General features: G+C 53.6%; 1 protein-coding gene across 2 annotated transcripts in view; it reads left to right on the forward strand.

Moving 5' to 3' along the window:
* The first annotated feature begins 5,503 nt into the window (after nt 1-5,503).
* The window catches only part of Slc29a4 (solute carrier family 29 member 4), a 29,219-nt gene continuing 12,419 nt past the window's right edge, over nt 5,504-22,303 (forward strand). The window contains exons 1-2 of one of the 2 annotated variants that reach the window (XM_060368065.1): nt 5,504-5,630; nt 18,738-18,917. In XM_060368065.1, coding sequence (XP_060224048.1) covers nt 18,749-18,917 — 169 coding nt within the window. In that variant the 5' untranslated portion in view covers nt 5,504-5,630; nt 18,738-18,748. Of the gene's footprint in view, nt 5,631-14,498; nt 14,717-18,737; nt 18,918-22,303 lie in introns of those variants that run through there. The other variant, XM_021652974.2, reaches the window with a different exon arrangement.

Here is a 22,303-nt window from a genome sequence, read left to right on the forward strand (position 1 = left end):
GTACGCGCACACACACACACACACACGCACGCACGCACACATGCGCACACATACACACACAATTTCCCCTGTTTCATAGGTGACAAATCTACCCAGGCTTATTCAGCAAGCTGGCAGAGCCCCAGCCTTGGCCCTGGGCCTCACCCGCTCACCTCCCAGGCTGTGAAAGCTGAAGTTATTTTTGTGCAGTCAATATTCCTTCCCTCCCTGGGAGGCAAGACTGTGGAGCCTTCTTTTTAGGTCAGGAGCCCCTTAGAGATCCTGCAGGAGCTGGGCGTGGTGGCTTCATTTTTAACCCTAGCACTCAGGAGACTGAGTTAGGAGGCGTGCGCTGAGTTCCAGGCTAGCCTGGGCTACAGAGTACAATGATGTCGATGACAATGACAGTGTTGATGGTGATGATGGTGGTGGTGGTGATGGTGGTGATGATGGTAGTGATGGTGGTGATGAGCATGATGGTGGTGGTGATGATGATGATGATGATGATGATGATGATGATGATGGACTGGAGAAATGGCTCAGCTGTAAAGAATACTTGTTTTGGGGCTGGAGAGATGGCTCAGGGGTTAAGAGCACTGGCTGCTCTTCCAGAGGTCCTGAGTTCAATTCCCAGCAACCACATGGTGGCTCACAACCATTTATTACAAAATCTGGTGCCCTCTTCTGCCCTGCAGGTGTGCAGAAAATTGTGAACATAATAAATAAATATAAATCTTAAAAGAAAAAAAGGAATGCTGTTGCTCTTTCTGAGGACCTGGGTTCCTTCCTGGGTCAGGTGAGTCGCAACTGCCTGTGAGTCCAGCTCCGGGGAATCCAGTGGCCTCTTTTGGCCTCTGCAGTACACATGCACAAACAGCGACAAATCTTTAAAAAAATAGTAACAAGAGAGAGAAGCTGACAAGAGCCCCTTGCCAGGGGCTGGAGAGGTGGCTCAGTGGTTAAGAGCACTGGCTACTCTTTAGAGGATCCAGGTTCAATTCCCAGCTCGCACATGACAGCTCACAACTGTCTGTAACTTGAGTTCCAGGAGATCTGACACTTTCACACATTAATGAAGGCAAAACACCAGTGCACATTAAACAAAAACAAAAAAAGAGCCACTTGCCAAAAGACTCACACGCAAGGCTACAAATCCCTGATGTCATGAAGCAAGAAACACCTGGAGGGAAAGCTGTCTCCCACCAGAGGAGTGGACACAGCCCCGAAGGGGCTCAGCGGGAGCCCAAACTCCATGGGACCAGTCCTGGACACACAGCCTCTGAGTCCCAGGGGCCGCAGGTCACAGACACTGTGACCAGCCAAGGCAGACAGAAGGCCCATCATGACAGGAAGCCGGAAGGAAGCTTTACCGCTCCGAACTCTGAACCCCCGTGCCTGCAAGCTGTGAGAGGGAAAGCTATTTTTGTGTGACAGCTAATATTCCTTCTATGCTTGTGTGTGTGTGTGAAAATGTGTTAGACTATATGGGTTACACATTCGTGTGTGTGTGTGTGTGTGTGTGCACGTGATTTATTGTTTTGGAAAATGTGCATATGTGAATCAAGGTCTACTTAGGTACATTTGTGTGTGAGAATGTACCTTTGAGTCAGTCTGCGTCCCTGTGCATGTGTGTGACTTCTGTGTATGTGATCATGTGTGTGTGTATGAAGTGGCATGTGATTGTGCCCCCGGTCACCGTGTACGTGTGTATCTCTGTATCTGGTGTGTATCGGCCACGGTGACTGTGTGGTTGTGAATCAGTGTGTGTCCCTGTACCTGTGTGTGATTTGTGTGTGCGTGGAGGTTAGTGTGCCTGTGTGGGACTCAGCGTGGGCTGCTCTGTACACAGGGGACACTGAGCGTGTGTGAGGGCCTGCCTCGCTGTTTGTGGCCTCTCGAGTTGAAGATGATCCTCTCTAGTGACGGTGAGAGTGTATGATGCGTCTCCTCAGAGCTCTCGGGCGCTCTCCATGTCCTTCAGGAGGAGAGATGACAGGAGAGGAGTGGTCAGGCCGGAGGCGCAGAAGCCTAAGGAAGGGATGTGAAGTGGCCCCGAGGCCCAGGACCGGCGCTGTGACCCAGCTGGGGGCCTAGAGAGTCCGTCTAGGAGTAACAGTGTCCCTGACACACCCCGAGAAAATGAGCAGAGATTAAAAAAAAAAAAAAAAAAAAAAAAAAAAGGTTGTTTCAAAACTCACTCTGGGCTTGAAAGCGCTGCCTCTTGTTGTCATGGAATTGATGGTAGAGACAGGATCAAAGAGACGAGAATAGACTCAACTCGGTTTCCCACTATGCTCCTGGGCTCCTTTCCCCCCAACCTTCGGGCTCTCAGTTTCCCCTAAAGACCATTCTGAGCAGTGTCTCTCAACCTTCCTGATGCTGCAGCCCTTTACTCCAGTCCCCCACGGTGTGCTGATTCCCACCCAGGAAATCACTTCTGCAATCCTGACTCCTGTGATGAATCACAACGTAAAGATCGGTGTTTCCCGACGGCCGTAGGCGGCCCCTGGGAGAGGGTGGTTCAGCCTTGCTGTGGCCCACAAGGTGAGAACGATGCTCCAGGTGCTACAAGGTGGCCTTCTATCGCTCCAGGGGCAGGGACGCCAACCCTCCCTTTCTGGCACCCTTTCTGGGCAAAGCTCCCTCCCCAACCCCACTCCTCGGCCCTGTGCTGCACCTCTCGCACATGAGAAGCGGAAGTGAGCAGTCAAGCTGCCTGAGTCGTGCAGATGTGAGGCAGCTGTGGGTGCTCTGAGGCACAGAGCGTCCTCTGGGACTCTCGCCCTAGTTCCAGCCTCTCCCCTGCCTGTGTTGGTTACTGTGACAAAACACCTGAGGGGAAACAAAGTCCAGGAGGAAAAGGTTGATTCGGCTTTTAGGGCTTTCTCCTAGAAAACCTGAAACCGGTTAAATCCAGTCTACACTCAGCAGGTTCCTTCATTTTGGGCATGAAAAAGAGGGTGGGTAGAGAGACCTGCTCACCTCATGGCTGCCAGGAAGCAGAGAGAGAGAGAGAGAGAGAGAGAGAGAGAGAGAGAGAGAGAGATGGAAACAGAGACCCAGGAATTCCCAAAAGGGAACAATGGACAGAAAGAAGATATTTCCTTCAAAGGCTGTGTCCCACCCCTCATGCCCAGTGACCTACTTTTTCTAACTAGGCCCCATCTCCAAACAGCTCTTTTGGCTCTGAGCCCATCAACATACATTAATTTGTTCAGCCACACCCCAGCCCCTCACTGGGGGATTCTAGACAGGTGCTCTACCACTGAGCCACACCCCAGCCCCTCACTGGGGGACTCTAGGCAGGTGCTCTACCACTGAGCCACACCCCAGCCCCTCACTGGGGGATTCTAGACAGGTGCTCTACCACCGAGCCACACCCAGCCCCTCACTGGGGGAGTCTAGGCAGGGGCTCTACCACTGAGCCACACCCCAGCCCCTCACTGGGGATTCTAGGCAGGGGCTCTACCACTGAGCCACACCCCAGCCCCTCACTGGGGGACTCTAGGCAGGGGCTCTACCACTGAGCACACCCCAGCCCCTCACTGAGGGATTCTAGGCAGGGGCTCTACCATTGAGCCACACCCCAGCCCCTCACTGGGGGAGTCTAGGCAGGTGCTCTACACTGAGCCACCCCCAGCCCCTCACTGGGAGATTCTAGGCAGGGGCTCTACACTGAGCCACACCCCAGCCCCTCACTGGGGATTCTAGGCAGGGGCTCTACACTGAGCCACCCCCAGCTCCTGACTGGGGGACTCTAGGCAGGGGCTCTACACTGAGCCACCCCCAGCTCCTGACTGGGGGACTCTAGGCAGGGGCTCTGCCACTGAGCCACCCCCCAGCCCCTGACTGGGGGATTCTAGGCAGGGGCTCTACACTGAGCCCCCCCCAGCCCCTGACTGGGGGACTCTAGGCAGGGCTCCACACGGAGCCCCCCAGCCCCTGACTGGCATACTTGGGGAGACAGGGTTCTAGGCAACTCCCTACTGTCACTACGTCCCAAGCCCCTCACAGCTGCTCCATGATTTGCCCCAGGTGCTTGATGGTGAGCAGGGCAGATGGGTGGGGCATGTTTCAGAAGAAAACACTGTAGCCACTACAAATCCGGCCTTCCAAACCCAGCTCCCCCTGGGCCACCTGTCCAAGACCAACCCTGCTCTTCACAGAGAGAGCAACAGACCAAGGTCACACGTGGAGTCAGGAGCTTAAGTAAGTCCTTCAAGTTCCTCATCCAGGGCTTTCTCTTGGAAAGCCTGAAACCTATTAAATCTTTAAAGGACATTATCAAGGGAAGCGCGTCAAGTTTCCTTAATCCTTGAAGAGGATTAGAGAATTCAATCGAGATAAACTCCTTCTGCCAACCCAGCCATACTCCCCTTGGATGCCCAGCCCCTGGGGGATGATTCCACCGCCAGCGATGCTCACAGCTCATATTTATACACCCTGAAAACATCTGAATATTCTGCCAGCTGAGGGAAAGGGGCCAGCAAAACAGCAAGAATGAAGATGGTGGTGAGCTTGGCTCTAAGTGAGCAAGGCCTCGGGGTCAAAAAATGAAAGGCTCACGCTCCATCGTTAAGTATTACAATGCAGGCTGGTTGCTAGAGTGCTTGCCTAGCATACGTAATGCTCTGTTCCGTCCCCAGCGTTGCACAAAACTGGTGTGGGACATGCCGGCAATCCCAACACTCGGAGGAGAAAGAATCGGGAGTTCAAGGCAGGATTCTAGGCAGGGGCTCTACACTGAGCCACACCCAGCCCCTCACTGGGGGATTCTAGGCAGGGGCTCTATCACTGAGCCACACCCCAGCCCCTCACTGGGAGATTCTAGGCAGGGGCTCTACACTGAGCCACACCCAGCCCCTCACTGGGGGATTCTAGGCAGGGGCTCCACCTCTGATCTACATCTCCCAAACCACCGTGATTCTCAAAATATTTAGTTCAATCACCTCTATCCTGGACCCCCGGCACAGCTAGCCATTTAAAGAGTCACCTGCAAAGTCACTGTCCTCGACAGATGTTTCTCCTGATGGAAGGGACTATCTCTCTCCATTTACCCTCCTACCTCATAAATTTTTGGATTGAAAAATGGTTCTCTTTTTTTATTTTCAGAGGAAACAATAAAGCTATTTTCAGCCTGGGAACAAATGAGGGCACTAGTCATAAAAGCTGAAAAGCTGGTCTGAGGTAGCACCATGTCACAGATGTCAGCTTTGGGGGCACTCGGTTCACAGGGTGCGTGTAGGTACAAAAAGGAGGTGACAGGGAGCAACAGAGAGGGAGAGTGGGTGCCCTGGAGTCACACAGCTAGATGAGACCCTTGGTTGTTTTTTTATAGACCCACACAGGGAGGCTCACAGAAGATGAGAACCCCTCCTTAGGACACACAGCTCATGGGTGCCACAGCCCCACTCTGTGAGGCTCTGCTGGGCACCGCGCGGCTCAAGTGACGGCTCCGGTGTTTTCTCAGCGCCTGGGAACAGATGGCCCCAGCTCCCACCCACGGAAGCCAAACATTTTCCCTGGCTCATTCGCTCAGAAGCTTGCTCTTGTAAATAGAGAGTAGAGGAGCTTAACCAAGGAGCGTGTGTGGCTCACGCAGACCTGACAGCACCAGGAGAAGCCCGAGGAGGGAGCACAGGAGGACTCAGGTACGCAAGGCTCCTGGGGAGCCCAGGCGGAGCCAGGGCCTAGGTTAGCCATGAGTCATGAGAAGGCTCCGCACAGGCAGGCTTGAGGCCATTGCCTCTGCCACCCCTAGGGGGTCTGGCTGGGCTCTCTGGCCTCGGTTTCCTTGCCTGTGAAGTGGACATGCTGTGAGCTTCTGGGAAGTGGAGGGGTCTGTAGGAGCCTGGTGCTCTTTTCTCCCTCCACCTGAGGGGTCATTTTGGGTCATGTCACTTCACCCTCTTTCACCTGCAAAGCCTTTTTCTGCTCATTCTGCTTATTCCCTCTTCTGTGTGACCTCGGGTAAATGCCTTCCCCTCTCAGGACCTTGTTCCAGTGGCAAAGGGAAGTCACAGGAGGCTTTCCGGGGGTGGAGGGGTGTTCTGGAACTTACAGTGAAGGGGGACAGAGGGAGTGGAGACGAGGAGGTTCTTGGGGTGGGGGAGCTTTGTGGACAAAAAATACTATGAGTCTGGCCAGAGCGGGCCCTGATAAGGAGGCAGAATTCCAGACCAGTCCAGGCTATGTACCAAGGAAGGAAGAAGAGAAGGAGACAGGGAGGAGAGGGATCAGGAAAGGGAAGAAGAAAAAAAAGCCATAGGATGAGAAAGCCACAAGAAACTGGTATACAGCCAGGCTTCAAAAGGAGAGACTTGGGAGGTGCCGAGAGTCCCTGAAAGCCAGAGAGGAGTACGGGGGTGCAGCCATCAGGAGGAAGGGCACGGCCAGTGCTCCATGGCAGCAGCAAGGCTAGGTGCCCCCTGAGGTGTGTCCCCCCTCCCCTCCCAGCCCTGCCATCCTTACCCACAGCAGCCAGTAATGAAAAGTTATTTCCAGCTAAAAGCCCTTGGAGCTGAGCCAGGCAGCTCCTAGATCCCGACCCGCCTCCAGCAGGGACTGCCCGCAGCCCTGCTGCCTCACCAGGCCAGGCCCTCTGCTGAAGGCTGGGAGACTCGGTCCCAGGAAGAGCCTGGTGCAGGGGGACCACTGTCTGGCTTCCAGGCTTAGTAGTCTGGGGGTTCAGGGGAGCGCTGCAAGGATGGATTTGGAGATCTGGGGAGGGATGGACATCTCCTCCTGCTGACTGTGACCTGGACAAGCTCCTCTAAGAAGCTAGGCCGCCCTCGGTGATATTTCCCTCCCAACAGCAAGATGCAGATGCCAGCAAAGGATCCATTTGTCCTCCCATCCCCCACGCCCCCTCCACCTGAACCTGGCAGTGTGAGGCAGGCAGGCACGTCCTTGCTCTCCTAGGACACCCCCTGCCTCTGTCACTTCCTTCCTTCTTTCTTTCCTTCCTCACTTCTTCCCTTTCTTTTTTTTTTATTTTTATTTTAAACTGTTTTTTTCTTCCCATTTCTTTGTTTTATTTTTATTTCTTCTTGTTTTTTTTTCCTCTGCTCTTTTTGAGACAAGGCTATCCCAGAACTCACTGTACAGCCCAGGCTGGCCTCAAATTGTTGATCCTCCTTCCTCTGCCTCCCGGACAGCTGAAATTAAAGGAGTGCGCTAACATACCCCGAGAAACGCGTGCAGAGCACTGTGGAATTTCACAGAGTCCTCACAGCCTATGATAGTGCTTCACAAATGAAGGCTGAATGGATTTCGTTGGAAAATTTTAAAATTTTAAAAATTTTAAAATTTTATGTGCATGTGTGTTTTGACTGCATGCATGCCTGTGTACCATGCATGCGCCTGGTGCCATGGGTACCCCGGGACTGGAGTTACAGCTGGTTGTGAGCTGCCTCGTGTGTGTGGATGCTGGGAGTCAAACTCAGGTCCTCTGGAAGAGTAGCCAGTGCTCTAACCACGGGGCTCTCCCTCCAGCCCTGGAAAAGCTGATTTTTAATTGTCCCCCACTCCAGCCTCCAGTGCTAGGGACTGAACCCCCGGAGCTGTATGGACATTAGGCAGGCATTCTGCCTTTATGATTGTGTGCAGTGTTGGGATCTGAACTCACAGCCTCTTACATACTAAGCAGGCACTCGGACTGTGATCTGCACCCACGCCCCTCCCTAGACTGGCCTTTCACTGCTGAGCCTGGTTCTTCCCTTTGCCCTTTCTGCCCCAGGAGGCCTTGGGAAGCTGTCCATGGTGCTGGCTGGAGCATGGGGCAGGCCGCACGGGAGTGGCTCGGCAGGTCCCCGCCAGCAGCTCCCAAAGCTCCCTCTACAAATCTGCAGAGGACCCTTCCCCCACCCCAGGCCAGGTTTTGATGCCTCTAACTCGACCTACCCAAAGGGAGCCCAGAAACCCTAAGTTCTGGGGTTGCTATGAGCATAAGTGTGGTTAACGGGTCCCAGGGATGTGGCACTGTATTTTATTATAACACCCACCGTCCCCCCTCCCCGTGCGGAGCCCCAGCCTTCCCTTTTGCCAGCTGGCCTCCTCTTGTCAGCTACGAAAGGGCTCCCTAGGCACCACGGTCCCTGAGAGCAAGAGCAGGTGTCCATGTGAAGGTCACAGCCACTCGGGCTCACTGTGACCATAGCGATGGCCCTCCCACCCTCTCCCAGTGTCCTGAGCAGGGCCTCCCACACAGGCTTCTGGCTGCTGTGAGCTGATGGGAGAGGTCCTAATGGATTTAAGCTAATAAGTTGGGAATAAATTAGGTTTGTGTCCACAGAAAGCAGATGGCAAAGGGTGGCCCCGCAAGAGCTCCAGGAGGGCAAGAGGGGACCCCCTGGGCTCTTTCTCTTTTTTTGACTTTTAAAATTGTGTTTACTTGTTGTGCTTGGATGCGCTCTTGTGGAAGTCAAAAGACAACATGCTGGTGGCAGATTTCTCGTTCCATGGGGGGTTCGGGGCCTGAACTCAGGTCACTAGGCTTGCAAGCAAGTGCTTTCCCACTGAGCCATCTCCCCACCCCCTCTGCTCCTATTTTATTATGGACAAATTTAAACACAAATGAAGGCAAAAGGAGTTGCCATGGGTGCTCACAGCATATTCTGTTTCTTTTCTGAGCCATCAGCACATCTCCCCATTTCACAGCCTGCCTCTGGCCCAGCTTGTGTTTAACAGATTCCCAAGGCGCCTGCCTGCCATCTCTGCCCTTAAGAGTCTGACCCAGGAGGATGGCAAGTTCAAGGTTAACCTTGGCTAAATGTTGAAACTGTCAAAAAAAAGGGGGGGGGAGAAGGGGGAAGAAGGGACAGAAGAAAGGAAGGAGGAATGGAGAAAAAGGGTGAAAGAGAGAACACAATTATACACGAGACAGTGCTGTGCTTCTGTGACCTGGCTGTCTCGTGTGTGTGTGTGTGTGTGTGTGTGTGTGTGTGTGTGTGTGTGGTGACCCAGGTTGAGGCTGAGCTCTGGCCATGGGCCACAGATGGCCTCTAACTTCCGAACAGCCCTACCTCTACCTCCCAAGTGTTGGGGTCTGTGTCGTGTGCATGTGTGTTGTCCATACGTGTGCGTGCAGGTGTGTGCGCCTGTGTGCGGAGGCCCTAGGAAGCCGGCAGGTGTCCTGCTCCATCACGCTCTGCTTTCTTCTCTTGAGGCAGGGTCTTGTGCTTAGCCAAAAGGTAGGCAGGCAGCCAGCAAGCCCCGGCCGTCCTCCATCAGCACCTCGGCAGGGCTGGGTTACCGGAACCCCAAATTCAGATCTTCCTGCTTTGAGGCAGCGCCCTTCCCAGTGGATGTCTCCCCAACTCCTGTTCGTTCCTTTGCTTTGTTGTGCTTTCAGACAGGTCTCAGCTAGCCCAGGCTGGTCTCAAACTCACTACGTCACCAGGGGCGAAGTCCTCACCTCGCTGCCTCCACCTCGGGAGGCCTGGAGGACAGGCACACCCCACCCGGCGGGACCAGCACAAATGCTCACAACACCCAAGACACTGAGCACGCCCTGCCCCGCGCCCCAGCTCCCTCCCACCCTGCCTCCCTCCCTCCCGCCCTGCCCACCCCACACAGAGGGTGGCCAGCCTTACAGTCCTTTAGCGTCTGTTCTAGGAATTCACAGAAATGGGGCCGAGTGTCTGCCTGTTCGCGCCAGTAACTCACACATCCAAGGCACGCACAGGTGCAGGCCACGAGGAATGCTTTGCCTTACATTCTGCGTGGGCACCACGTGTGGGTGAGCTTCAGGCTTTTACCCATCTCCCATTCGTAACACATGGCCTGTCTCCAGTTTACTACTATGAATAAAATGTACAGTCGTCCCTCGGCGTCTGCAGGGGAGGCTATATAAAACCCTCCTGGTACACGAGGCGGCTTGTGACACAGTGCCGCGCTTTGCAAAGAACCTGTGTGCAGTCTCCCATCTGCTTTCCTCTTCTTCCTCTTCTTCTCCTTCTTCTTCTTCTTCTTCTCCTTCTGAGGAAGAGGAGTGGAAGTCAGGTTCTCGTGCAGCTCAGGTGGCCTCAAAAGCTGCTAGGTAGCCCAGGGTAACTAAACTTCTGCTCCTCCTGCTTCCGCCTCCCAAGTGTTAGAGCTGCAGGTGCAGACTGCCATGGCTGCTTTATTTGTGGTTGTGAGCCTCGCCTTCAGTGGCTGAGCCATCTCTCCAGCCCATGCCCCTTTTTACAATGTGCTGGGGGCTGAACTCATGGCTTCACACATGCAAAGCAAGCATGCAACCAGATGAATCACATTCAATCAAAAGGTTTTTCTTTTTTCTTTTGGTTTTTCAAGACAGGGTTTCTCTGTGTAGCGCTGGCTGTCCTAGACTCTCTTTGTAGACCAGGCTGGCCTTGAACTCTCAGAGATCCATCTGCCTCTGCTGTCCTGAGTGCTGGGATTACAGGTGTGCCACCATGCCTGGCTGAGTTTTGTTTTTTTTGTTTTTTTTTTTCTTTTTAGTAACTATATAGATAATTATATGATTTTCCCCTTCCCATATGTTGACGATGAATAGCTGGGAGTGTTGCCCAGTGGTCAAGCACTTGCCACTCTTGCCTAGCATGTGTGAAGCAATGACTTCCATCCTCAGCACACACACACACACACACACACACACACACACACACACGGGGGAGTTAGAGAGATGGCTCAGTGGTTAATAACATCAGCTGTTCTCTCAGAGAATCTGAGTTCAGTTACCAGCACCCATGTCAGACAATCCACAGCCACCTGTGACTCCACCTTCAGAAGCTCTGACACCCTCGACTGACTTCCTAGAACATATGTGCACACTCACACACTCACACACTCACACACACACACACACACACACACACACACACACACATACACACACACACATAATTTAAAGAAAATTCTTGGGCTGGAAAGACGGCTCAGCAGTTAAGAGCACTTGTTTTTGCAGAGGACCCTGGGTTCGGGCTCCAGCGCCTACACGATGAGTCACAGCAGTAATTCCTGTTCCGGGGAGCGTCATGCCCTCTTCTGACCTCTTTGGGCAGTGGGTACAATGGACATATACATATGCAGAGAAAGCATAAGATGAAAAGTATATATAACATTTCTTTAGAGAGACCACCGGTCACGTGCAATGTAGCCTGTTCCTGTTTTTGCAAATTCCCTCAATTCTTGCAGCTATACTTAGAAAATTTTTTTGCTACTATTCAGAGATGAAACCGCTCTGTTGTTTCCTTAGGGTAATCTTCATCGGGCTGAACAATCTCTCTGCTTGTGTTTTTACATAACATTGGCTTCCATCACCTTTGAAACTTTGGTAGGATTTTTTTTTTCAATTGTGTGAAGCTATTGAAGCCCAGTGTGTGGGAGCAGAGAAGTAAGGATTCTTTATTATGCTCGTCTCGCTCCACACCAGGCTGTGTTCTATATGAATTGCTTGCTTTGGGGCTGTGTGTGTGTGTGTGTGTGTGAGCCATTTTTCCAGCCCCACCATAGTTATCAGCAGGGTCTCTCAGTGAGCCTGGAGCTAGGTGGTTTGGCTAGAATGGCTGGAGTAAGCCCCAGGGCCTCTCCTGTCTCTGCCTCCCCAGTACCGGGCTTACAGACACGTGCCCCCATTTTTTATGTGGGCTCTGGGGATTTTCACGGCAAGTACTTTATTGACTGAGCCATCTCCCCAGCCCCCAAGTTCTGTCCTCTCTGATGGCAGGTTTCTGCTCATTTATGGTTTCCCAGAAAGCCATGTTGGCCGGCTCCTCCGGTTTTTCTATACCAAGAGAGGGGAAGTTACCTTCTGGACTCTGTCCCACTTCCTACCTCTGTGTCACAGAACACGCTCGCACTTCTGGCTTTCCATGTTATTCCAAATCCTTTCTAACCCTGTGCACATCTCGGGGACATGAGCGCTCTCTGCAGAGCTTACACAGGCCTCCATTGATTTTCTTGGGTTTTTAAATGTGGCATTCGCATTGTGTCCTGCTGGGAGGCATATGCCGTCTGCCTCTTCCTCAGCTACGTGGCCACCCGCAGTGCTTGCTGTTGCCACCAGCATCTCAGAGTGTAAAGCCTTTCTATATTTAGAACTAATTCCTTGGGTTAGATCTTCTGGACCAAAGGCATGTTTTTTCTTAAAGGCCGGTTTACTTTCCAGAAGAGTTGGTTCAACTGACACTTGATCCAGAAAGAGGGAAGAAAGAGGGTTATTTTATTAATTTGCACTTCTGTGGATGGTACAAAGACCTTCATGCCCCTCACTGGGGATTCTAGGCAGGGGCTCTACCACTGAGCCACACCCCAGCCCCTCACTGGGGGATTCTAGGCAGGGCAGGGGCTCTACCACTGAGCCACACCCCAGCCCCTCACTGGGGGATTCTAGGCAAGGACTCTACCACTGAGCCACACCCCAGCCCCTCACTGGGGGATTCTAGGCAGGTGCTCTACCACTGAGCCACACCCCAGCCCCTCACTGGGGAATTCTAGGCAGGAGCTCTACCACTGAGCCACATACTCAGCTCTTCTTACTTTCCATTTTAAGACAGAATCGCACTAAGTTGCTCTGGTTGGCTTCAGCTCACTCAATAACTAGACTTAACCTCAACTTTTGATCCTCCTGCTTCATCCTCTCAGGAAGAGGATGTTAAAATCTTGATGTATTCTTGTCCCCTCCATTGACAAAATGTCTCCCCAACTTCCAACTGCTTCCTGGCCTTGCCTGATTTTTTGTTTTGACCCCACCTCCCCTCCTTTTTTCTTTCTCTCTTTCACCCTCCCTCCTCCATTCCCTCCCTCTCTCCCTTGCTCTCACCCTCAGTTCCCTATATATTGTCTTTACTGGGTAGGGGTAAGGGCAGGGTCTCTGTAGCCCAGGCTGGCATTTGAATTCCTAATCTCCTTGCCTCCCCCACCCAGGCGCTGGGATAACAGGCACAGGCCGCCAAACCTAGTTTATCCACTGCTGAACTACCTCTGCACCCCCAAAGCTTTAGACTATGTGAAGCCTCGGGGTCTTTCACCTTGAGATTATCATAATTCACCAGAACCACAACAAGCCATCTTCTGTGGCCTACAGAGCCTCAAAAGAAGCCCAGGGGGCACAGGCTGTCCCTGAGTGTACACCACACTTTACTGAGCCAGGTGTGGCCATCCCAGCACCCTAGAGGCTGAGGCCCAAGGGTTGTGAGTTCCAGGACAACTGAGGCTATGAAAAGAGAGGCTATTAAAAAAAAAAGACTCCCAAGGACTCTGATCATTGAGAGAGGCTGGCAAGACAGGAAAGACCTCAGCCATGGGCAGAACCAAACAGGCTTCCAGGGTGAAGTGGGGATGCAGAGGAGGAGGGTGGCACAGAAAATGCATCTGTGCTTCTGTCTCAGTGCTGAAGGCGGCTGGTCCCACAGACAGGTCCCAGTCTGTAAGGACTTAGGGCCGTGTTCCCACGTAGTTCCCGACCTCATCTTTCCAGCCCCCATCGGCCGCACGGTCAGGGCCAGGGTCAGAACAGACCTTTCTGCAGCCATCAGCGCCGGCCCAGGCCGTGCCACAAACAAGCCACGTGGGTCTCCGGGAGACTAAGCCTGGCAGGAAGGTTGAAGGGGTTGGGCAGGGAGAAGGCCAGCCGGGACACCCAGACCACCCTATGTGCTAGACTGTCGGATGCTGTGAGCTGGGGGTGCAGAGAAGGAAGCCATGGCGCCGGGTACGGATGGGTCCACGCTGGGGGCTGCGGGGTGGTGGAGCCCGGGAGTGGAAGGGAGGCGGGGAGGCAGGGGGTGTGCGAAGGCTGTGGGAGGAGTCACGAGGGGCGGGGCGTCTGGGAAGGGGCGGGGCGTCTGGGAAGGGACGGGGCGGAGCTGGCAGGTAGGGGCCAAGTTCTGTGGGAAGCCTGGATGTGGGGCGAGGTAGATGGGACAAAGCGGGCCCGGAGGAGAGGAGCGGAGCAGGTGGGCAGGATGAGCGTGGGACTAAGCGAATGGAGCGAGAAGGCGGGGAAGAGGGGGATGTCACTGGGGCCAGACAGGCAGCAGGAGAGGGGAGGAGAGCAGAGGGGCGTGGAAAGCAGAGGTGGGGTCAGGCAGGAAAAGGGAAGGCAGGGGGGTGGGCGGGGTCTGCGGTCTGGGTTGGGGCTGGCCAAGGGCACAGAAGGAACGGGGGTGAAGACAGCAAGAAGTGGGGGCCCCAGTGGGGGCGGTTCAGAGGCGGGGCTAGAGGCGGGGTCATGGAGAGTGAGTGGAGCCTGGGTGAAGGAACCGGGGCGGAGAACACGGGAAAGACTGAGCAGCGCTGGGTGGAGGTGGGGCGGAGTGGACAGGAGGGAAAGAGGGGCTCGGGGGGCGGATGCGCAGAGTGGATGGGGCGCAGGCGGGGAGACAGGGAGGGCTTTCTGAGGGGTGGGGGGCGCTCCTCTGGAGGCGGGACCTAGGCGGAGCCATGCGGAGTGGGCGGAGCGGGGTGGGTGGAGTCACGAGGATGGGGCGGAGCATTTGGACGGCGGAGAGCGGGACTGGAGGCGAAACTTGGGCGGAGCCGCGCGGTGGGCGGAGCTTGTGGGCGGGGCCATGCGAACGGGCAGGGCGGGGCCGGGCTTGCCAGCCGCAGCCGCTGCGCCCCCCGCACGCGCTCGCGGACCCAGGCCCGCGGACCGGGACAGCCAGGAGGACGCCCGCCGCGCCCGGCCCAAGCCTCGAGGAGCGGGGCGCAGCGCACAGGGTCCGGGCGCGGGCGGCCACCGAGCATCCCGAGCCTGGGGCCGGCCGAGGTGAGTGTCGCCACGGAGGTGGCGGGGAGACGCCGGCGGGGACCTGTCGGAGCCTTTGTCTGCGGCGCGCGGCCCCAGTCGCGCCGCCACCCCCTCCCTCCCTCCCTCCTAGGAGCTAAATCATTGCCGCATCCCTTGTCCTGGGAAGAGGGGGTACCCTCGCCCAGTGCCAGATCCCCTGCATCCCAGCTGCGAGCGCGGGACGTAGGCTCTAGAAGGGGACAAACGCGGGTGGCCTTGGCTGAGCAGGGTCATGCCACTGCCTCCTCCCGTGGTCACACCCCAGGGGTCCTTGCACCTCAAGTTCCTTCCAGACCCACCTCTATCTCTCCCGTCTGCCCGGCCAGCTCCTTTCTAGTTCTGAAAAAGGTTATGACAGAGGCGGGGCCTGGGCGCTGGGTCACGACCTCCGGGCTGCCCCAGAAGTCTCCCTTTGCTGGGGGCTGTGTGGGTCCGGGGTCCAACTTCAGTGCTGCTGGGGCTGCCTGAGAAAGAAACAGTCTGCTAGTGTCGGAACTGTGTAGAGCCTAAAACATGGAGGGAGGTGGGTCCGGGCTACCCCTCAGCCCTGCGGGCACCCCAGGCCTTGACCAGTCTGTGGCACTGACATCACATTCATTTGTCCCCTGGCCCTCAGCGGAGCTGCCCCAGAAGGGCTCAAAACCCACAATCCTGCAGCCGGGAGTGAAGCCTTCCGATGCGCAGGGAGACTCCCTAACCAACGTCTGGGCACGGGACAGGGGCATCCAAGGGCATCTAGTAAACAGGACTTGTGGCTAGAGCCAGAAGTTCAAGGCCTGAGGAGGTTGGGCAGGCTGGCTTTCCAAGTAAAATTTAGTTTCCCTACCCCTTCTGCTGGCTTCAGGTGTGGGGCAAGCGGCTTGGGAGACAATCCCTGAGCGACTGGGAGGGGCTGGTGGTCAGGGTCCAGTTTGAGCTGTCCGGCTGTGGGCTTGGCTTTCCGCTGCCCTTTTGGTCATCTCTTCTGCAGACTGGCACTGTGCGCCTGGTTTTCCGGGACTGCTGAGAGCTCAGTCAGAGCCCTCTTTGACCCACCGGCTGCTAAGGGGTAGTGCCCATCACTATTAAATGCCAAGTGTGTGCAGCTAAGTTTTTCTCTCTGTGACTCTCCAGGTGGGTGAATTCTAGGTAGGCCTGTGTCATCCCCAGTGCTTCTGTGGCAAGCAGCAAGGGGTCCCAAGTCAGGAGTGTGAAGAAAAGCTTCCTTTCCCCAGTCTGTCTGGATGCTCTGAAATTGTAATTAATGTGGCTATAGGAGGAGGCAGGATCTGGGACCCTGGACACCGAATGTGGGGAGCTGGGCGAGGAGAGGGATGAGAGCCTCGGGGACAGTGTGGGTGGCGGCTGCCCGCCGCGCTGGCTGAGCCAGAGCCAGCAGCCTGGCAGGGTGCCGAACACGTCCGCCTTCCCGGATGGCGTGGCCTCAGCCAGGCAGAAACCTCTCCCGCTGGTCGAGCTTGGGAGACTGCATCCTGGGAGTCCCTACTGAACATGAGCTGGGCTTTTGGATCCCGGTGTCCTCTAGGACCGAGCCTCCTTCCTGGGTGAAGCAGTGGACCCTGTGAATTACCAACAGTGTCCCCTTCCGCAGCCCCTCCTCTCTAAGGCTGGTGGGCTGGAGTCTGATCCGTAAGCCAGGAGATCAGGGAAGTGCATGCCCGGTACCAGACAGGACCACGGCTGCACCTGATGCCGCTGTCCTCCGACCCAGGCCAGCTATGCCTGAAGGCCCTCAAGTCTCTCCCAGTTTTAGATATGGCTACTGGGACCGGAGCGACTGGAAAGGGGCTCTTTGGGGAGCCTTGAGCCTGAAGGGAAGTTCATCTCCCAGCTCCCAGAAGAAGCTCCTAGGCTCTTGTCCACTGGCCATGAGGACCAGTCACTCTGAGTCAGCCACCAAGAGGGACAGAGTTCCCTGGGCCCCAGATCTTACGTGTGCTGCAGGCTCCAGTGCCCCCAAGGAGACCCCAGCTTGGTCCTTGACCCTAACACAACTCTGCGAACAGAGTTAGAGACTACCCAGGGGAGACAACATACCCAGGAGGCTGAGTTGGTAACTGGTGGGGAGAACCACCCTGGGCTCTGGGAAAGAGGTAAATGAGGCAGAAAAGCTACAGAAATGAGGGCCTGGTAAAGAAATGAAAACAGGTGGACATGGCGCAGGGCACACTGGTGGCAGGGGCCCAGAAATGATTGATGTAGTTCTGAGAGGTGGGATGCCTTAGGGGCCGCCCAGCTTCTTCCATGGCTTCTCCCACTTGTGCTGAGAAAGGGAAGCTGTCTCCATCCATGATCTGGACAGGGTCGAAATCGTGCTGTCTCCACGCATGACTCACGCTCTAGGAAGAGTGTGTAGCTTTTTGTCATCAGTTTTCAACAGTGTTTTGAACAGTGTTTGACAATTCACCTGATAAAAGTTAAAGGAAGGAAAGCTAGACAACCCCCACACGCAGGGCTACATATTGGGGCATTTCCCAGCCACTGGTTCCTTTCCTCCAAAGATAACAGCTGCCAGATAGGAACTGAAGCAAGAAACACTGAGGCAAGACTACAATGGGGATGTGGCTCAGTGGTGGAGCTCCTGCCTAGAATCCCCCAGTGAGGGGCTGGGGTGTGGCTCAGTGTCCCAGATAGAGAGTGTCATGCAAACCTGGGTTGGACTCTAGACTCTACTACTTTCTATCCATGAGAACAGAGTGAGCATTATTCACCCTGCATTGTTCACTTCTCTTGACTGTCTCAGGAATGCGGAGCAGCACCTCTCTCCCAGAGAGAAAGGGTGAGCCAGACAGTTGCAGCAATCTGTCTCCGTAATTTCACCCATTGTTTCTGATTGCTCACTGTGTCCCAGCTTTCCAGGTCTAAATCATTTTTCTGCTCCATCTATGTCTCTTTTACCCATTGTTTTCTCCTTCATGAAGACCCCCTACCTGCTCTTGGGTCAAAGGCCTCTGAGCTGGGCTCCTGGGATGTAGTCTCTGCTCTTTCCACCCGGTTTCCATAGCAACAGGCAAGGTCACATCACCTCACTGCTGAGCTCATATCCTTCACGGTGAAACATCAAAGGAGAAGCCGGGCTGGAGAGATGTTTCAGCAGTTAGATCGGACTATTCTTGCAGAGGAACCAAGTGTGCTTCCCAGTATTCAAGTCAGGTGGCTTACTATTGCTCATAACTCCAGTTCTAAGGGCATCTGATGCCTTTGAGCTCCTCAGGCACTGGCACTCATGTACACAAATACACATATAATTAAAAATATTTTTTTTGTTTTTTAATATTTATTTATTATGTATACAATGTTCTGTCTGCATGTACACCTGCATGCCAGAAGACAGCATCCGATCTCATTATAGATGGTTATGAGCCACCATGTGGTTGCTGGGAATTGAACTCAGGACCTCTGGAAGAGCAGCCAGTGCTCTTAACCCCTGAGCCATCTTTCTAGGCCCCCTCCTTTTTTTTTTTTTTTTTTTTTTTTTTTTGGGTTTTTCAACACAGGGTTTCTCTGTGTAGCCTTGGTTGTCCTGGGGTTGCTTTATTGACCAGGAAGTCACAGATCCACCTACCTCTGCCTCCCTGAGTGCTGGGATTACAGGCATGAGCCACTGTACCCGGTTAATAAAATAATTTTTTAAAGTATACTTCCTAAATGATGGGAGAAATAAAGACAGGTATAGTAAGGCGTTCCTGTAGTCCCAGCTCTGGAAGGTTTTGAAGCATGAGGATCACAAGTTCTAGGGCAAGACTCTGTCTCAAACAAAACAAAGCAGATATAGCTCAATGTAGAGCCCCTGCCTAGAATCCCCCCGTGAGGGGCTGGGGTGTGGCTCAGTGGTAGAGCAGCTGCCTAGCATGTGTGAGTCCCTGGGCAAAATATATTCAAACAAGTACACAAATGGGATGAATGGACAAAATGAGCCCCAGGGTTTGATGAGTTAGCGGCAGGATGGCAGTGTCCTCTCCCCTTACTAGGTTGACTGCCTCGTTTCCTTTCCTCACAGGGTGAACTGCCATGGGCTCCATTGGAAGCCAGCGCCTCAAGGAGCCCTGCATGGCAGCCACATCTGGCCAGAGTGTGGTGACAAGCTTTAGCTTTGACAACTTTCAGCTGGAGATGACAGCAGAGGGGACCACAGATCCAAGCGTCAGAGTCAGGGGTGTCCCCGCTTTCACAGACTCCGGTGAGTAAGTGACATTGTCTGCCCCAGGGCAGTGACTGGCCACGTGAGCTCTGGTCTGTCCTTGGGGCAGCAGGAGCCTCAGGTAGTCATGGAGACTAAGAGGCTTAGTCAGGATGAGTTAGGTGGCAAGAGTAACAAATACAACTGCCATTCTCTGCTCTGTGTTGTGGGACCTCTGCTAGTGGTCACCCATAGTGACAGGCCCTGGTTGCAGAGTTTCCTTCTCCTTTGTTCTTCAAAGCAAACTGTCCTGGTACAAAGAATGAAGCTTGAGTGTGAAGTTCAAATAGCTGCTTTCAGTACCTCTGCGTGATATGAAGCAAAGACTTAAATATCCCTGAGCCTGTTTCTCCAAACTGAAGAGCTGGCCCAACTGACTGTACAACTGGACTTGCAGAGCAGGTCTGGGGTCAGACAGGTCCAGGTTCAACACCATTCCTTGCCTTCTTGGTAATTTTGTGCATGCTTGAGGGTTAGTGAGGGTGCAGGCCTCAATGCAGCCAAGACGAAACTCAGTGTCCCTTAGCACCATCCTGGGAACCAGCTGTGAGGTAGCACCTGTGAGCCACCTGTGAGGTAGCACCTGTGAGGGGTACCTGTGAGGTAGCACCTGTGAGGTAGTGCCTGTGAGCCACCTGTGAGTGGCACCTGTAAGCCACCTGTGAGGTAGCACCTGTGAGGGGCACCTGTAAGCCACCTGTGAGGTAGCACCTGTAAGTGGCACCTGTGAGCCACCTGTGAGGTAACATCTTGTGCAGATGGTTGTTTGAAGTAGAACTGCTTCTGCCTCAGACCTGGCTCCTTTACCTCTGTGCAGTGGAGTTGGGTTGAGAAGAACACCTGCTCCCTGCAGAGGGATGGCACTTCAGTGCCAGGCCCCAAGGATGACAACAGCCATGGTGGGGGAAGGGCCCTGGCAGACAGGGCTATGGAGTGGGCAGTACACAGGTGTCAGGACTGACTTGAACTGTAAAGGCTTCGAGTATGGTGCACTTAGTGTTGGAGGCTACAGCAACCAGGGTTCAGTCAGAGAAAGGGAGTCAGGAGATGCTGAAAGAAAGGAAGGAAGGAAGGAAAATGGATGGATGAACGGAAGATAGACAGATAGATAGATGATTGATTGATAGATAATAGACAGATTATTGATAGATGATAGATAACAGATAGATGACAGAATACATAATAGACAGATAGATAGATAGATAGATAGATAGATATCTAGACAGACAGACAGACAGATAGATGATAGAATGGCAGGTATGGTAGCTCTTGGGAAGCTGAGGCAGGATTACCACAATCCTACACCAGCCTGGGCTGCATAACTAGACTTTGTCTTAATAAAACCAAATAATAGACATCTGAAAAGACAGATAGATGATAGATGGATGAATGGGGGAGTATATAAATAGACAGATAGCTAAATAATAGGTGAACTGGTGGAGAGACAGATAGGTAGATTAAAAAGATCATAAAATCTTTAAAAGGGGGAGGGGCTGGAGAGATGGCTCTGAGGTTAGGAGCACTGGCTGCTCTTCCAGAGGTCCTGAGTTCAACTGCCAGCAACCACATGGAGGCTCACAACCATCTATAATGAGATCTGGTGCCCTCTCCTGGCCTGCAGGTGGACATGTAAGCACAACATTGCATACGTAATAAATAAATACATCTTAAAAAAAAGATGATCATAGCTTGAGTACATGGATGAATAGGCAGAAGGATAGAGGGATATATAGGTGAGATATAAATGGAGTATATGGATTATGATGTAGATTGATGAATGATGGACAGTTGGAGTATCAGGTGAAAAATGGAGGACAGATGAATGCATGAATAGATGGGTACATGGATGGATAGAGGATGGGTGGGGAGTGATGGATACATAGATGAAGGATGGATGGATAGATAGCAGGATGGATGGATGCATGGATGGCTAGATGGATGGATAGAGGCTGGACAGGTGGATAGATAATGGATAGCTGAATTGATAGAAGGGTGACTGAGGAATGGGTGGGGTGGGCAGTTAGATGGTGGATAGACGATGAAAGGCAGGTGGTTAAGCAGCGGGTGGAGGGATGCATGGATGGAGAATGCGGATAGTGGACTATGGACAGGAGGAAACGCAGTCACAGACGCATGAACTTGTGCGCATGCATAGGTTATAGATACCCATTATTAAAAACTGGTTTACCAAAGTTGGGCTGGTGAAGCCAGTATCTTACAGGACATTCTGTTGCCGTAACACACTACCTTAGGCCAGGTACTTTATAAAGGACAGAGGCTTTTCAAGCCTTCATGCTGGACAGTCAAGAACTTGTCACCCATTTCTGTTTGGCTCTCATGAGGGCCTCACAGAGAACGGCATCACAGTGATGGGAACCTGAAGGAGGTATCACCTGGGGAGACAGGAAATGGGAGCAAGTCACGGGAAATACCAGGCTCATTGGCTTCCCACTTGCTCAGGCTCCCAAGAATGAGAGTACACACCTGGCAGAGAAACCTCAACTCATCAACCCGTCTACAGATCTAACCCGTCACTGGGCCTGACCTCTACCCCATCACAGTGACGATCACCCTTCGGCTTGCCACAGAAGACAGTCTAAAGTCCACAGAGCAGGCAGGTCAGGAGCAGCCTGGATCCCTGCCCATGGCTGAGGTCAGCTCCCGAAGGACCAAAAGCCTCCCCTGCCTGGGCCAGGCCCACTCACGGTCATTTTTCTTTGAGAGACCACGTCAGTGTGGAGCTTTCTTCCACAGATCCCCCCCCCCAGCCACACCTCAGTGAGTCACAGAACGACCAGGCCCAGGCCTCGGCCGGCTGAGCTGACTTACGGAGTGGCCTTTCACAGTGTTCTGTGTGTCGACTCAGCAGCCACGCACAGCTCCGGAAGCACATTCACTGCTCAGATAAAGCGTATCAGGGCCATGCCATCACGATATGTGATAAGCATGATACAGTGCATTTTGGGGCCCCTGAAACCATGTAAGCCCGTTCCCCAGAGGCCATTGCTGGCAGTTCTACCAGGTCCTGTGACCTCCATACAGCTAGCAATTCAGAGCACGTATTGTGTTTTGTTTTTCAAGACAGAGTTTCTCTATGTAGCCCTGGCTGGCCTGGAACTCACAGAGATCTGCTTGACTCTGCCTCCCCAAGAGCTGGGATTATAGGCATGTGCTATCATGCCTGGCTTTAGAGCAGACCTTTTTCTTTTTTTTTCTTTCAAGATGTATTTATTTTATGTATATGAGTGCTCTATCAGCATGTACACCTGCATGCCAGAAGAGGGCACCAGATCCCAGTGTAGATGGTTGTGAGCCACCATATGGGTGGTGAGAATTGCACTCAGGACCTTTGGAAGAGGAGCCAGTGCTCTTAACCACTGAGACCC

The sequence above is a fragment of the Meriones unguiculatus genome, chromosome 15 (genome assembly GCF_030254825.1).
Source record: "Meriones unguiculatus strain TT.TT164.6M chromosome 15, Bangor_MerUng_6.1, whole genome shotgun sequence".
NCBI lineage: Eukaryota > Metazoa > Chordata > Mammalia > Rodentia > Muridae > Meriones > Meriones unguiculatus.